This window comes from Protopterus annectens, chromosome 8.part0 (assembly GCF_019279795.1).
Source record: "Protopterus annectens isolate FY-2018-M chromosome 8.part0, PAN1.0, whole genome shotgun sequence".
Classification (NCBI taxonomy): domain Eukaryota; kingdom Metazoa; phylum Chordata; order Ceratodontiformes; family Protopteridae; genus Protopterus; species Protopterus annectens.
Window position 1 is genome coordinate 1,119,255,532 of NC_056741.1, and position 16,694 is coordinate 1,119,272,225.

General features: G+C 38.7%; 1 protein-coding gene across 1 annotated transcript in view; it reads left to right on the forward strand.

Annotated features, from left to right (window-relative positions):
• ATP8B2 (ATPase phospholipid transporting 8B2) overlaps positions 1 to 16,694 on the forward strand; it is a gene marked incomplete in the record, with an annotated part of 2,601,455 nt that overhangs the window by 2,069,398 nt on the left and 515,363 nt on the right. The window contains 1 exon segment of the mRNA XM_044080643.1: positions 11,316 to 11,499. Within this exon segment, the coding sequence (XP_043936578.1) occupies positions 11,316 to 11,499 (184 nt within the window).

Here is a 16,694-nt window from a genome sequence, read left to right on the forward strand (position 1 = left end):
ACAAGTATTTCAGAGACTGTGTGAAAATGATTTTAGAAACATTACATTTGTAAATGATAGAAACAATCTAACTATAGAAGAAACAGACACTTTGAAAACTTTAGCTACCAACAATAACATAAGAATAATGAAGGCTGATAAGGGGGGCAAAGTGGTAATAATGAACAACAAGGATTACAAAATTTCGATTAATGAAATGTTACAGGATACAACAACATATAGAAAAGTTAACTATGAGACAGTAAACAAGAAATTTAAAGCTTTAGATTCTATTTTGTTCGATATGTTTTCTCAAGGGGAATTTAATATAACAGATTATGAATTTAAGCACAAGGAACATCCCAAATTAGCAGTGTTTTTTGGAATTCCCAAAATACAAAACAGTGAAACTAGACCACCCTTTAGGCCTATTGTTTCAGCCAAACAGTCGAAAACTGAAAACATCTCGATTTGGTTGGATAACATACTTAACCCATTAGTACAGAAGTCGGAATTTTTTATAAAGGACTCATGGAGTCTTTTAGAAACTCTGAGAAAAATAAAAATCATTGATGAAAACCTGTTTTTTGGAAGTTTGGATGTTAAGAATTTATATACCAGTATCGATCAAGAAGAGGGTATAGAATTTATGAGAGAATACTTAAACAAGAACACAGTGTTTTCAAATACTAAGGTAAACTCATTATGTAATTTAATGGAGTTAATTTTGGAGAACAATTTTTTCAGATTTGATGACTACATTTACAAACAAGAACTAGGGGTAGCAATGGGTTCAAGGGTGGCCCCCTCTTTTGCAAACATCGTGATGGCCAATTGGGAGATTAAATTTTTAAAGACGCATCCTTTATTCAACAAAGTCATCATATATCGTCGATACATAGACGATTTATTATTTGTATGGAAAGGAGAACACAAAGAATTTGTAGAACTGGTTGAATTTTTAAATCAAACAACCAAGTTTTTAGAATTCAAAATAGGTGACTTTGGAAAAAAGATTACATTTTTAGACTTGACCTTAGAAATTGATGATGAGACTAAGACCTTTCACAGTGAAATTTATAGAAAACCGTATTTTGCAAACTGTTATTTACATAAAGACAGTTTACATCCAGAGCATATGAAGAGAGGGGTCATTAAAGGTCAGATCATCAGGTTAAGCAGACTAACATCTAAAGACAGAGTATTCCAGAAGGAATTACTTCTTTTGAGGTCTCTTTTTATCAATAGGGGATACACTAGAGATTTCTTAGTTAAAATAGAAAATGAAGTGTTACCACTAAGAAAAGGAGTGGCCAAACCGATACTGCTTTCAGAGGATGTGTCAGTGGGGGTACCCCAAATATGCATAGAGAACACCGACCAGGAAGGGCAGACAAAAGGATTTGTAACAGCTTTCCCACTGCCAATAGTAAATGAAATGTGGTATATTAAATCTATCATAGAAAACAATTGGAAGGTTATTATGGGAAATAGAGAATTGATGGCAGTGGTAGGACAAAAACCTAGATTCACCTACAAGAAGGTTGTAAACCTAAAAAGCATTTTGGAATCAGGTAGAGACAAACACAACAGTTTAGATAGATTTTGTACCAACAAAAAAGGTACATTCAGCTGTACAAATTGTAAGCAGTGTAGATACATGAGCAATTCTTCTTTTGTGACAGTACAACATTTAAATCATACATTTTGGGCTAGGGAATATTTTAATTGTAATAGCGAATTTGTAGTCTACTTAGCTACATGCGTCACATGTAAAAATTATTACATAGGGAAAACCAAAAGAATTTTCAAACGCAGAGTATATGAACACATTCTGGCTATGAAAAAGAAAGACAAAAACAATGCCCTGGCAAGACATGCTATGACATGTAGAGATTTTAAAAAGTTTGAATTTTTTATTTTAGATGCAGTAAAGAAAGGATTACTGATAGGGGATCTTAACAACATTTTAGAATGTAGAGAAACTTTGTGGCAGCTGGTGTTTGGAGCTGATACAACACCAGGGTTAAACGAAGTAATTAACTTAAAGTGTTTTCTAATGTACAGATAGAAAGCCCAAAGACACTGTACATTAGTCATTTGATCAAGTAATAAGTTTTATAAGTATTTATTATAGTATGATATATGATATATGTGTCAAAAGAACGTTTGCATCAAGTTTGTATAACATTAGAAGTTAAAATAACAAAAAAATAAGTTGATATATATTTAACTATTTATGAATCAATGACATCATTTCCTGTGATAACATTATTTAAGCAAAGTTAGTCTGATGTAATTTATTTCTGAAGAAGTTCACGATAATAAATGTGGATGAAAGCGCTAAAAGAAGGATTTACAAGTGTTTTCTTTTGCAGCTGATTTGGTTTCTAGCCTGGTTTAACCAATTTCCGTTAAATGTGTTTCAGTGAATTGTTTTCAGAGAATTGAGCTTTCAGTGATTTGTGCACAATCATTTGACTTTCAGTGAAATGTGCTTTCAGTTAATAGTCCTAGACCCATTCATTAGCTGCTTCTTTGCTGAGAATGTCTAGTGGTCTTTGTAATTCTCTTTGTGGAACACTGCCATGATCTGTCCTTGCCTTACTTAGGCTGATCAAAGACTGATGTTATTCTTCAGGGCCTCACCTTAAGGTTTTTGAGATGATTAACTATTGTCTTAAGGGTTTAACTCTTTCTCACCCCCCTCCCTTTGGGGGGGGGTCTCCTTTACATTTTTGAAATTATACTTCTCTGAAATTTAAAACCATGAGATGACTATGCCAAAAGCCTACTTTAATGAATGGTCAGATCACTGGAATTTTACTTCAGGAAAGGAGCCAGTTGGTCAGGATGGGGAAATTTGCCCTTTTCCCCACTGTAGTGTGATCTCAGAGTTGGTATATTTAGTTAGGGGGGGAGTGTGGAGGGCACAGCCTCCACTTGGGTGGGGTCGATATGCGTCAGTTTGTTTATTTTGTAGTGTTGGCTAACTGGTTCCTTTCCCAAAGTAAAATTCCAGTGATCTGACTGTTCTTTAATGACTCTGTAGTCATATTGTGGTTTTAAATTTCGGACAAGTGTAATTTCAGTAATTTAAAGTAGACACTTCAGGGGACAATTTATTTATTTTTATTTTATTTTTGTTTAAGTCTTGTGCAAATGTTTGAAGGATCTAAATATCACTGGTATTGGGTGCTAGAGGATCAGTGATGGGGATCCTGCCTCTAAAAATTCTTCATTTAAGAGGAAGAGGGATTTTCTTCATTGTTGCAGTCTTTGTGATGAGACCAACAACAATTGAACCTTACTGCATACCTTTCAGGCTTTCTTTTCATGGAATATACATGTAGGGTTGAGCTAATGTGACTGTCTTGGGGGTAGGAGTTGTGTCATGATCTTTACTTACTCAGACCCCTGGGAATTCACAGCTTATAGTATCATTGGCTCAGCAGGTAACATACTCACCTTTGATGTCAGGAAGATCAGAAAATTGCAGGCTTTTTTCCCCACACTAGGCACTTGAATCCATTTTTGCAGTACTGAAATTGTTGAGAGGTGTTTGGGGGGGGGTGTAGTCTCCTGATGTGCTGTCCTTTGGATGAAGTGTTGAATGAAGGTCCCAGCTTCCTTCATTGATTGCATCTGAATATGTAAAAAAAAAAAAAAATTTTCCAGTGCTGACACTAATGCAGTATATGGGGTAGGGATGCTGCACTCATGAGTTACCATTGTCAATTGAATGAAATGTATTAAGCTGTGTTCCATTTTGTCTGCATTGGTGTCAACTCATTTAGATGTAAAGAAACTTAACAAAAAGAGCCTAATTTTTACTTAGTTCCATCAAAGTTCAACATAATTCATTCCTTGATATCAATTCACATATTAGTTATACATTATGACAAAAATATTGTTCATTTTTATACATTTCTTCCACATTCCAAATATATCATATTTCTATATCTTGCTCTTCATCTTGTAAACAAAAATCAGATTGTACCCCACTTTTCCACTTAGCTTATCATTCCTAGAAAATCCATGTAAAAGAGTAGAATTCTGTTCATATTCAGCAAAATTAGCCAAAAAAAAATGAAAAAGCATTGAGTGCTGCATATTTTATTTGAAATACTAAGACAGTGGCTTAATAACCAGATGTTTACATATGTGCAAGATGACTTGTCGAGCTTACGTACAGAAATAGGAAAAAAGCATACAAAAATGAAATAGTAATAAGGCAAGAGATGTGATGGTATCTGTCAATCACTCCATGGTTTCTGCCATAACCTTTTGTAAAAAGATCTTCATTGTCCATTACTTTATTATATGGAAAATCCCCACATCTTCCTGTCCAAATAAACTACAAACAACTTACTAAGATATAGTCCAAAAATTCCTCTGCTGTAAATTATATATTGCCATGGAATCTGTATAGAATTCATAAATACTGTAATCCATGTTTAAGAGCCATAGAACATTATTGAACAGGTGTTTCTGATAGATCCAAGAAACTTGTAATCTGTTCATAATGTAAGAAAACATTCTTAGCGATTTCCTCACCTGAGTAATTATTAGCTAGACAAAGTCTTCCTGAAGTCATATTATTGCTAATCTGTCTTAAAGGTACATAGGTGTTTACCAGGCTAATGACCACAAGGGCCTTTTTAAGCCTAGCCATGCATCCCAAATCTCTGACAAGTTCTGATACCCTTGATAAGTGTAAGCATGGGCCTGGGAGGTGAACCATTTATAGATTACCTGTGCCCATTAGAGACATCAGTGCCAAACCAGGGATGAATTTCCGGTTTCCCATCCAGTTGTCCAAGTTGTACTTGAATTGGGTTAGGGAGGAACTCTTCTTCGCATAGATGGGGAGCCTGTTCCATTGATGGGGTAGTCTCTGGGATACATGCCTATCTCTCTCTCCAGCAGGTCCTATTTTATATCACAGGCAAGGTTTAAGTCTTTGGAACGGGTAAGTCCAGTGCTGTTTGTTTTGTGGATATGCAGGCGGTCCATCAGAGTGGGGTCTGACAATGCCCTGTATGCCAGGCATAGCTTTCCCCTCAAAACCCTGTAGGAGACAGAATACAGGGGTGGGGCCTTGAGGAGGTCTGCATAGAACATTTTACTTACGCCCTGTATTCTTTTAGTGAGGAACCTCTGTGGACGTTCCAGTTGTTGGATATGCTTGGTTAGGTACATACCAAAGGGGGGGCATTGTACTCCATGATATGTCTGAATGTCGAATACAGTGGAACAATGACTTCCTTGGACTCAGATGCCATACATACCTTTGTTTATAAGTTGCGCAACATATAATGATTTCCTCACCACTGTAGACACATGTTGGTCAAAGGCTAGATTATTGTCTGTGTGTCCCTAAGTCTCTGACTACTGGGTCAACTCTAAGGGGTTGTGTTATCAATGTGATAGTTACCCAGGGATAGATGACTTTTATTATGCATTTCTTGGCTTTTAGTTTTAGTCCATGGCTCTGACACCAGTTGTCTGTGTCTGCCTCTCCTGGAGAACATTTGTGTCAGTGTGAGATTCAGTGACTGCTCCTAATTTGCATTCATCTGCAGATTTAGTCAGCTAGAGACCACTGACATTGGGCTTGACTTCTGAGAATTAAATGCCAAAAAAGGTGTGGTCCAAGGACTGATTCCTGAGGGACTGCACTTGTAACTGGCCTCTTTGTAGAGGTGGACTACCCAATTCTAACGTCCGGGGTCCAGTCTCTGAGCCAGTTAGCTATCCAAAGGGTGACTTACAGGTTTGTACCTAACCTCTTGAGTTTGTCAAAAATGCCCAAGTGGGGTATTACGTCAAATGCCTTGACCAGGTCAAGGTAGGAAGTGTGAACGATTTTGCCCTTATCCATTGCTTTGGCTACCTTCTCAAAGAAGTCCACAAGGTTGAGTAGGCATGATCTGTCCTTGACAAAACCAAACTGGGTTGGGTCCAGTGTCTGGAGGTTTACTATATCACTATCGATCATCTCCAGGATAATTCTTACCGTGGCTTTACGTGTAAGACTAGTGAGACTTATAGGTTTGTAGTTTCCAGGGTCTGTAGATGGCCCACCTTTGTGCAGAGGGATGACTTTTGCCTTTCTCCATTCATGAGGCACGAAACCTGTTTGGAGACAACAATTAAATAGTAATTCTATAGAGGCCCTGATGGGTCATGTTTCATGCTATTTAGAAGACATCCTGGGATATAGTCTGGGCCCATTGATGCAGTGCTCTTTGTCTCTAAAGAGAGCATTTAGGACATGTTCCCTAATGATAGTAGGGGAAGTTGTATTTGATGATATTTCCTGAGAGAAGGTTGAGAGGAGTAAAGTTGGAGATGAATTTATCAGCCAGGAGGTTTACTATATCTTCTGGCTCAGTATAGGTGGCTCCATTTTCAATGAGCTCTGCACACAATTGTGTATTGCTTTTGAGGTTGCGGACATAGCTAAAGAATGCTTTGTGGTTGTCCTTGGCCTGAGAGGCCAGACTTCCCTTAAATTTGGCTTTGGTAGACTTTATTTGTCCTCTGAGTTGCTTGTTTAGTTTAATGAGAGTGCTTTTATCCTGCTGGGTGCTGCACCTCCTAATTTTTGCCATGATTTTCTTTCTCCTGTTATACAGTCTTATTTATTCTGTGATTCCACCAGGGTGGCTTTTTTTTTAGTTAGTTCTGTATTTCTTCCTTGTGGGAGGGTGGCTTAATGGCTAAGACGTTTGCCTTACAAACACAATATGCAGGGTTTGAGTCTCACAAGGGATAATTAGCTAGGCTTAAAATGGCTTGCAAGGGCAGTTAGCTTAGTACTAAACTATGAACCTTTAGTCCCTGCCTGTGAAGTAGCTGGCCTAAAGGTGTGGAAGGCATTATAACCTTGCACTATTGGTGTGCTCTCTGTTGCTTTAAACCATGTCTCAGTGACCGCACAGATGTCCGCATTCTCTAGGGTAAAGGGAGCTTCTAGGGAGTGGATTTTTTTGTGTAGACTCCTAGCATTGAGCAGTAGTACCTTTAGATTTTCTTAGTTTTGATTTGCTATGTTGGAAGTACTTTCAGTTTGGCATTGCCTAAAAAAAAGGCACTATGGGGGAAGACAATGTTTTAGCTAATATTCAAAAGCCTAGAGGGGAGAGGTGCAGACCATCCCTGGCAAAGCAGTGTGGTTTGTTGACCATCTCCTTCCATGCTGACAAATATTGCAACCCTTAGAATGACACCAGAAACTAAGCCAATTATTAAAGTCAATCATCTTTTGTTCGTATTGTGGTATCATCCTTGGAGAAGGTAAATGCTGTCATTGCTAGGCTCATACCAGCTTGAGACGAATATTCAGAGAGCTACATGATGTCTCTCTTCATATAGTCTAGGGAGGTATGTCTCAGGTCATTTACTCCCACATGTATTATGACTGAGTCATATTGGTAATTATGATCCAATGACCTAAGCAACTGACTGTAATTGTCTCCTTACTCAGCCTGGTGAGAGGGACATCACTGTCTCTCACAATGAAGTTTCCAATAACTAGAATATTGGATTGTGTGGTGGCTTGCCTTTTGGACTTAGAAGTAGAGGCTCCATGAGATGTAGCTCTGTTTTGTTTTGAAAGAGCACATTTAGGGCTGCTGAGGGTATTTGTTATATGTACTTTGTCTAGGAGGTCTTTGTGGTTGTGGGTCGAAATGTCTGCTTTAATTTGTGCATGATGGGTGCAACGTGTGTACTACTGACAACCTATTGACATGAAGAGTACTTTTATGTGAGAGCTTTACCTCCAGTGACATTGTGTAAGTACATCTCTTGCATACCATATCAGTTTGAGAATTAATTGGTCCTCAGTAAACATGAGGCAATTTCTACATTGCCTCAGGATGGCCATATCCACCAAGCCGGTAACCGAGACAGTAGGAAAGTTCATATCCATGGCAACAGACCCTTTTTTGTTGATTAGACAGTTAGAGTGAGAATGTCAGTCACTGTCAGGAGTATCTGTTTTGCAACTATGTGGATAGTGCTTGTTACTGTAAACTAGTTGTCCTGTATGCAACTAGGTATTGGAGAAATTTCAGTTGTGCTTTTACAAGAAAAATGTCACTCAAGGTGTCCGAGTCTGTACAGAGCACTGCCAAACACTTGAGGGGAAACTAATGTGTAGACCCTGAAAATGTAAGGATGAAGTATTTAGGCAGATATTCTGAAGTTAGAAACAAATCAAGCAGTACTTCCTGAAAACAAAGAATTAGCTTGTCAAGAATGATGAAAAGAGGGGAGTTGTATGAATGGCTACTGCCTGGCTACTACTAATGCTGGTCTCACCATAGCGTCACTCTGTTGGGATACAATGCTCCTTTGCTTTTTCTCTCACCAGAAGCAAAATGTTAGCACCAATCCCAAGAAGAGAAGTAGGCCATAGCCTGTTTGGTGATCCCCAGAATTGTCCCAGATGATGGAAGGGTCTGTAAGCTTGTAGCCTTTTTCTGGTAGATGCCTTGAATAGCAACTAGACCATCAGGAATGTTAAGCACAGATGCTCGCTCTTCAACCAGAAACGATCAGGAATTAATGCACTCTGCTCCTTCTCTCACCAGGACCAGAATATAAGCATATATTCCAAGCTGTCACCTATAAAGCAGTTATTAGGCTTTCTGGTGATCGGCAGTCTCCAGGAAAAACATGTCCCTGTACTCCTTCTTTCACCAGGAGAAAATGGAAGGACTAATCCCAAGATGACTACTGAGAGGCAGAACGTGGGCTCTCCAGTAACTGGTGGTCTTGCAATAGATGCTTAAAGGTATGATTAAAAAAATGGTTTATCCTAAACACTGTAGTGCTCACTGAGCAGTTAGATATGAAAGTGGGTAACAACTTTTAGCTAAGTGGAGAACCACTATTTTTAAAAGAGCAAGATAGATTGAAAGGGGAGGGCACTTTTGTATTATGGTACTATGGAATACAGTAGGATGGACAATAAATTTAAATAGCTGAAGGGGAGTGATTTCACAAAATGATAATTTTGTACTTACTCACAGCAGCCAGGGAAAGGAGACAGGGAAAGAGATATATAGTCAAATTAATATAAGGGACAGGCAACTAGAAAGACAGTGGTATTTAAGAACACAACAACATGGTGGGAGGGTGGGAAACTTCTGCCTGACTCACAAAAGGCAGAGCTTGTGGTCTCTCCAAGTTTTAATATGCAATTAAAAGCAGAATACAAGTAAAAACAGTGTAAAGAAAAATCACAGTATAAATACATATATTGTTCCTACAGTTTCTTTTTATTTCTGTGGAATTTGCTCCTTCTGTTTTTCAAAGATCCCACCTCCAGTTCTTTGCATACTTTATTGTGTCCAATATTTCAGCTACAGTTGGTTTTGATTTTGATTTCCATTTTCTAGTTAATTGCTTTTTTGGCAGCCATTAACATTAAACTTAGTAAGGCTCTACTATTTATAGGCAATTCAGGAACTATTTTACTCAAAAGAGTACTTTCCTTAGTTACAACCATTTATTCCCCCAACATTATTGACCAAGTGTTCTGTGGGGAGTTTTTAAAATCCATCCACTAAATAAATTCCTATAAAACATATTCCCAGTTTTCTTTCTCTCTGTCATCACACAATCCAGCATTTGCTGTCTACCTGAGGAAAAATTCATTAAAAGCTGCTTAGGGTAGAAAATTATGCAAGCACTTCAAACAAATTCTAAATCTTCTGAACTTTGTTGCTTACTAAGGAACCACACATACATCCTCCCATTATTCCTTTAAATATTGCCTTTCTTCCCAATTTTTTTCTAATCTGTTCTGATTTATTCTTATACTTATGCAGTTTTTGTGTGCCCTACTAATGATCCCTTTTTTAAAAGCAGCTTCTGTTCTATAGTCCGCTAAGAGCTCTACCAGATGTGGTCTTTCATTTATTAAATATCCCTTTCTCTTTGCCTCTACCCTGTTTATCAGTCTGTGGTAGAGAAGGCAGTCTCTAACCTGCAGTCCACATGTCTGCTTGGCCTCAATACGCTCTCTCACCTTGCCTTCTCTGGTTATTTGCTGTCAGTACTTTGGTTCCTTTACTAATTGCAGTAAATTCTAGCCTCCTCATGCCTGTTTTCTATTCCCTTACTTCCAGAGCTCCCTATTGAATTATCAGCACTCGAAATGCCGTGTGCTAACAAGGTGAAAATCAGACCTAAACAACAGAAGAGCAATCGCAAAAATCACTCTTCTCCTTTAAACTTTTTTTTTGGGGGGGGGGGCAAGCCCCCCTTTCAACCCACCCCACTGAACTTGTGTATACCAAGTCTGAGATGGCTATATCTCGGAGATGCAGACATATTCTAAGAAATGGCATCTCTGACTTGGTATATGCTAGTCTGTTCTTTAGCCATTCAGTCTCCATATTTCAGGACTTGCTTTCAATTACCTACTTGCAGTCATCCCAAATAAAAGGTTTACTTGCTACCATTGTCTGTTGTCTCCGTCAAAGAATGGCGTACTTATTTTCTTGTAATATTCATAAAATACCTATCCTTAAAGTGTGTGGGTGTCTTCCCCAGCCTTGAAAAAGTAGTAGAATTTCTCTAATCTAGTGGCCAAATTCTGTCTTACACTTTGCTTACCATCTCATGTCTATCTTGAAAAGAGGTATTAAGTAAATAAACCCATAGCTCATACAATGTAGTAGTGCCCTAAAATGTTCAAATCATGGGGTGAAAGAAGTTTACAAAGAGTGTTTTAGAGCTGCCAGTATGTCAAGGGGTCTTCATCTTTGCAGACCCAGATAGTTTACTTTAGTTCAACTGTTTCAAGAAATAGTCCAGCTATTCAGCCCTTTCTGTTACATGCAGATTGTATTGCAGCACACATTTTGATTTTGTGGTTTTCCATTTGGAAAACTGAAGTCAGTGGCAAAGATTATTTCTGTAAGTAATATATGATTCTTTTTTAAATTGTGAGTACTGCATTTGTAATCCTTGAAAGAATCTCAAAATTAATACAGAAGTATCAGGGAAATGAAGGTGCACAACCACTATGTCGAGTATGCAAGAACAGAAATGCTTTTCAGATTCCCTGTAGTCCTTTTTCACCTCTCACTTAATGTTATACTTTTGTGGGCCTTGTAGTCTTTGAAGGGCACCAGATAGTACATAATCCACTGGGTGTGTTAGTAGTTGTAGATGCATTCAGTATCTGAATGGTTGCAGTGTAAAAAAAAATGTTTGAATATGGGCAAATGGAAGGATCTCAGAGATCCACTTCTCAAAGGTACATACTTTGACGTATGGCTCAATTTTTGTTTTACTTTTTCTTTACTTTACAGGCTCATGCATTGGAGGCTGACATGGAGCAGGAGTTCTTGGAAACAGCATGTGCATGCAAGGCTGTCATCTGTTGCAGAGTAACACCATTACAGAAGGCTCATGTGGTAGAGCTGGTGAAAAAGTACAAAAAAGCAGTTACCCTGGCGATAGGTGATGGTGCTAATGATGTTAGTATGATAAAAAGTAAGTAAAGAATCAACAGTATCTTTTTTTGCACATTCAGCTTTGAGTAGTCTTGGAAACTTCTAGGTGATGATGTGTGGATCATGCTGTTTTTGTCTAAATGTTTCAAAACCATGGTAGCACGAGCTCACACTGATGCCAGCAGGTTCCTGACCCGTGAGAGCTGGCTGTGGAAGCTGATCTGACCATCACATGGCATGTTTTTATTGAAAATAAAAGGTTAGTGTGTCTGCTTCCATTTCATTGCACACAGATGTTGGTGCCGCTCTGGTGAGAGAAGTGGCTCTTGGATCTGGAAGCTTTAAAGTATCTTGATGTTAGTTTGCCTTTTGCCTTTTAAATCTCAGTGAGACTGCAAAAATGAGAATGCGTGAGTGTAGTGACTGACATAGTCCCAGATCTCCCACTGCACCAACTTCTTGAAAGAGTGAGGAAGTCTCTTGATTGGATAAAGGCAAAACTGTGAGGGTATTTCTACAGCATTCCCACACCATGCTGAAATTCAGCTATGCATCACTAAGACTAGGTATTCCCCCACACCACTACCAGATCATATCTTTTCTTCACCACCTCAGTGGTTTTCATGTACATAGATGCACATTTGCATGCATGCATGCATGGTACTTCTCTAGAATACATCAAGGATCACTCGCTATTTTTGTACAGTTTTTCGTGATGCATGCATTTATACTTTTATCATGTAAAAGTCTACAACACAGAAAGGCAATTTAAAAAGTTGCCTGCTCACAATTCCTGCAGTCAGTTTACAACACAAGAGTGTGTGTCTGTGACTGCCACTGCCCCTTTTCTTTGTAGTACAGTGGCCTTGACCATACAACAGCTGCAGATTTATAAAGCCCAGGAGCTGTTGTGATTATTACCCTTCACTCCTTAAAAAAAAAAAAAAAAAAAAAAAAAATTACTCCGTACTGCAGTACAAACTACATGCCATTCTTTGGTATTCTCCTAATAGTTTTATCCCCTTCAACCCATCATACCCACCGTGCCTTGTCTCTCTGGAGTATTAAAAGATCTTTCCTTGGTCGTAGTGTTATTTTAGTACTTCCTTCTTGTCTTCCAGAACTGATGAAATGTCAACCCTTAGTAAGTTTGTTGTGCCCTAAATCCTGGGTTTATCAAAAAAAAAATGGTGGTCTGGTAGATCAGTGGACCACCTGGACATCTTACCTCTTCCTTGTGCTAGAAGAAGCCATCAGCCTGAACAGTCCTCTGGACACATTTAACTGAATTATAAGTAGACACTTAAATTAAGTTCTTGCAGATACCATTGATGCAAGTCAGCAGTTTGTACTATTCTGTGCTTGCTCCAGTGGATGTTTTTCAACCTGCATTGAGTTCACAGCATTTGTATTACTCTGTCCATGTTACGATTATTCTTTCTACTTTAAAGATTCTCTTGCATGCTGACAGACTCAATCAAAGTTTGATATTTTTTTAATCACTTTTGGGGAAAAAAAATATATTAATATGAATTGTCCCTGGTTTTGCCTCATATTTTGCATTGCTCCTAGATTTTCATACTTAACTGTTTAGAATATGTGTGTTGTAAAATGTGATGTTCTATTTACCTATGAGAATTATTAATATTTAAAAATTGTCTCTGATTTTGGGCTTTTGTTCCTCCATTATTTTTGGTTTATCCAGAATATATTTTCTAACACCTTTAATGAATCATTTTAGAGTGACATGAGTATATATACATTAATAGAAAAAAACTGTAGTAACATTTCCTAGTATTTTCATGTAGTATATGTATATTCTTTTTAACAATTTTCATTCACTCCAGCAGTAAATAGCTCAATTCCTGAAATCCTTTTAAGCTTACTCCTCTTCCTGAATGTTAATCTGCATATACTGTTCTCACAAATTCCATTTATTTCTCTGCCATTTGCTCCTTCCTTTTTTAAAATATCTTCCCTCCAGTTCTTTTCAGTCTCATGTGCAATAGTTAATACTTTACTTACACTCTGTTTAGATTTTGATTTCCATTTTCAATAATTGCATTTTGACAGCCAATAGCATTAAACTTGTCTAAGGCCTTACTCTGTGATCTTTTTGCCACCCCCTTAAACAGCAAATGCAGCAACTACTTCTCCCTTCTTCCGCTTCCAGGTCACACACCCAGAGACGCTCTAGTCCACGATTGGCCTTAGGGACTTCTTTATGCCTTCCTTCTGTTTCCCCTGATACTGAAACTCATACAGAAAGCAATATTGTTGGGTTGCAAAATTATCCTCATTACCCCCTACTGGCCTCGACAGATATGGTTTCCGTTCCTGCACCATTACCTTCTCGATCAGCCCTGGACTCTGGATCCGATTCCAGACCTACTGATTCATCAATCAGGCGGGTTGCATCAATCCCTCCAAACACTCCAGCTCTCAGCTTGGTTGCTCCACTTCCAACCTTAGCCAGGCTTCCCAGCATTTCCCCAGCCGTGCGTGAGATTATTGTCTCCTCTCACAAGTCCACAACTAGAAAGACTTATGCTAGCAAATGGAAATGTTTTCCTTGTTGGGCAGAGGCTAGGAACATAGATCCTTTTTCAGCCCCAGTCCACGAAATTTTGGAGTTCCTAGCACAGCTTTTTCATTCTCGGTCTGCTTCTGCTACAATCAGGGTTCAATTGGCGGCCATTTCTAACTTTCATGTTGGGTTGTCTAATTCAAACATTATGTCTCATGAGCTCTGTAAAGCCTTTTTAAGAGGGACTACTCTCCTTAGACCTCCAGTGAGAGATCCCCCTCCTCCTTGGGACCTTAATTTGGTACTAACCTCCTTAATTATTCCCCCCTTTGAACCTGCAGCATCCTGCTCCATTAAGTTTCTATCCTGGAAAACACTTTTTCTGGTAGCTATTACTTCAGCCAGATGCGTCTCTGAACGTCAGGCACTATGTGTTCGTCCTCCATACTTGTTTTTTCATAAGGACAGGGTTGCTCTGAGGGCTAATCCCTCATTCCTTCCGAAAGTCTGCTCAGAAAACAATTTAAACCAATCTATAGACCTTCCTGTGTTTTTCCCTAACCACACCAACAAGGCAGAATACAAATTACACCAATTGGACGTTCATAGACAATTGCGTTTCTACTTGCATAGGACTAAGGATGTAAGGAAGTCGGACCAACTATTCCCTTCCTACGCCCTAGGCAAACAAGGTCTCCCAGTTTCCAAAGTGACCTTATCCAGGTGGTTGTCTCACATTATTACTTTCATTTATCAATTGAGAAACAAAGAGTTGCCTATCAAACAAAAAGGTCATTCTACTAGGGCATTGGCCACCTCTGTAGCCTTCCAATCTAGGTTGCCCATGGATTCTATCTGTGCAGCTGCTACGTGGGCAAATCCTCATACCTTTATTTCTCATTACAAGCTAGATATGGTCTCCAGGAGCAGAGCTGACTTTGGTTCCACTGTTCTGAAGAGTCTGTTCCAATGAGCCGCCCAGGATTGTAGGCGCTAGGGACGCTGTCCCAACCAGCAAGAACGAAGGCGAGATAAACAACTTAACATAAAGAAGTTATGTACCTACCATAACGTTCAATGTTAGTTGTCTTCATTTCGCTTTCTTTCTTGCATCCCACCCTCCATCCCCCTGTCCTATTGGATCGAGAGGAGTTTTGGTTTCACTGGCTGAGTTTTCTCTGGTTCGTTTCCTCTACTGACTGAGAGAGTATTACAGGTTTGCTCAACCTGTTTGTGCAGGTTGTTTCTCTGGCTATGTCTGGGGTTAGCTATTACAAATGAGATCTGGGTAGCTAGCGTTAGGCATCATGGGATAAGAGGATCGGCTCCGATCCCAACCAGCAAGAAAGAAGGCGAGATGAAGACAACTAACATGGAACGTTATGGTAGGTACATAACTTCTTTTTTAGAACAAACCTTATTATTGAATACAGTAAATGACTTTGTGAAAAAAATGTACAACTTTTGAAACATTTTATAACTGAAGTATAAGGATTTAAAGCTTGAAATTTGTTTTTATGTATTTAATATGCAGTTCAAGTGTGTTGATGCTTTTGTACACATAGTGACTATGTGCCTTCATTATTTTTCTGCTTGAAACATTTTGCTTGAAGGTGTTAAAGTTGAGCAGTATGAAGTGTCTTTCGGGGCTAGAATGTATTTTATGTTTGCTTGAGTACATTTCGTGACATCGTTTCTTCATCACTTGTTTTGTCTCAGTGCATTTTCTGTGAAAGGAATTTACACAAAATTCATATGAGAATTCTTTTACTTGTGCTTTTTCTTTTGAATTTTGAGAGACTGTGTTAGGGAAGTGTGTGTGTGCTGCTTGTGAACACTTGTCTGTCTACTTAAATTCCAACTGACTCTTCCCAACAGCGCTTACCAACAGTCAGGCTTCTTCCTTGGCTGTACCACGTATTCTTAACTGATCCTGCTGTGTTTCTTCTTCCAGTGTACCTAAAAAGTAAAACCTGTTGAAGCATGATCTCTTTCCTCCATTGCCAGCATCGGAGTCATTGCCTGAGCTGATGGTAGGTGACACTGTAGTGGCCATTGCAGGTTCCTTAGACAACTTACTGGTTTCCTTAAATCCCTGTGGTGTAACCTTGCTAGCCACACTGGACTATGGGTCAGACATTTTCTCTTTGGCTGTTAATGCCCAATGTGGGTATGGGAGGACTATCTATTTTAGGTGCAGAAGACACCCTGGGAAGCTCCTGTCAGGATGGCCAAGGAAAGAGACCTCTTGCACGGTGATATGCATTCTCCCTCAGTGTCTCCCTCTAAAGATGTCCCTAGAAAAAAAGTAACTAAATGTTAGACCTTGATTATTGAAGAACATTTTTCTGTTCATAAGAACAGTTTTCTTAGTTTAGTCAGAAATTTATTGCAGGCTTTCTATTCTGGAGAGATGAAATAATTCCTGAGGAAATGTTAGATTATTTTAGCACAGACAGAGACAGGGTCTTATTTTGTCTGACTTTTAAGCCCAAAGCTCTGATTCAGTAGAAAGTTTGTCCTCTCCAACCCCATTAGAGGAATTTCCCTTTTTCTAATACTAGTTCCAGAATAAATTTGTATCTTTGTGGGAACAAGCAGATGTCTCTCCTAAATTTAAAGATATGTTATGATATGCTGTAAGTCAATTTACCTCATGGTATGCCCTTTCCTGCTATTATGCCCCCCAAAAAAAAGGCAGAGCACTT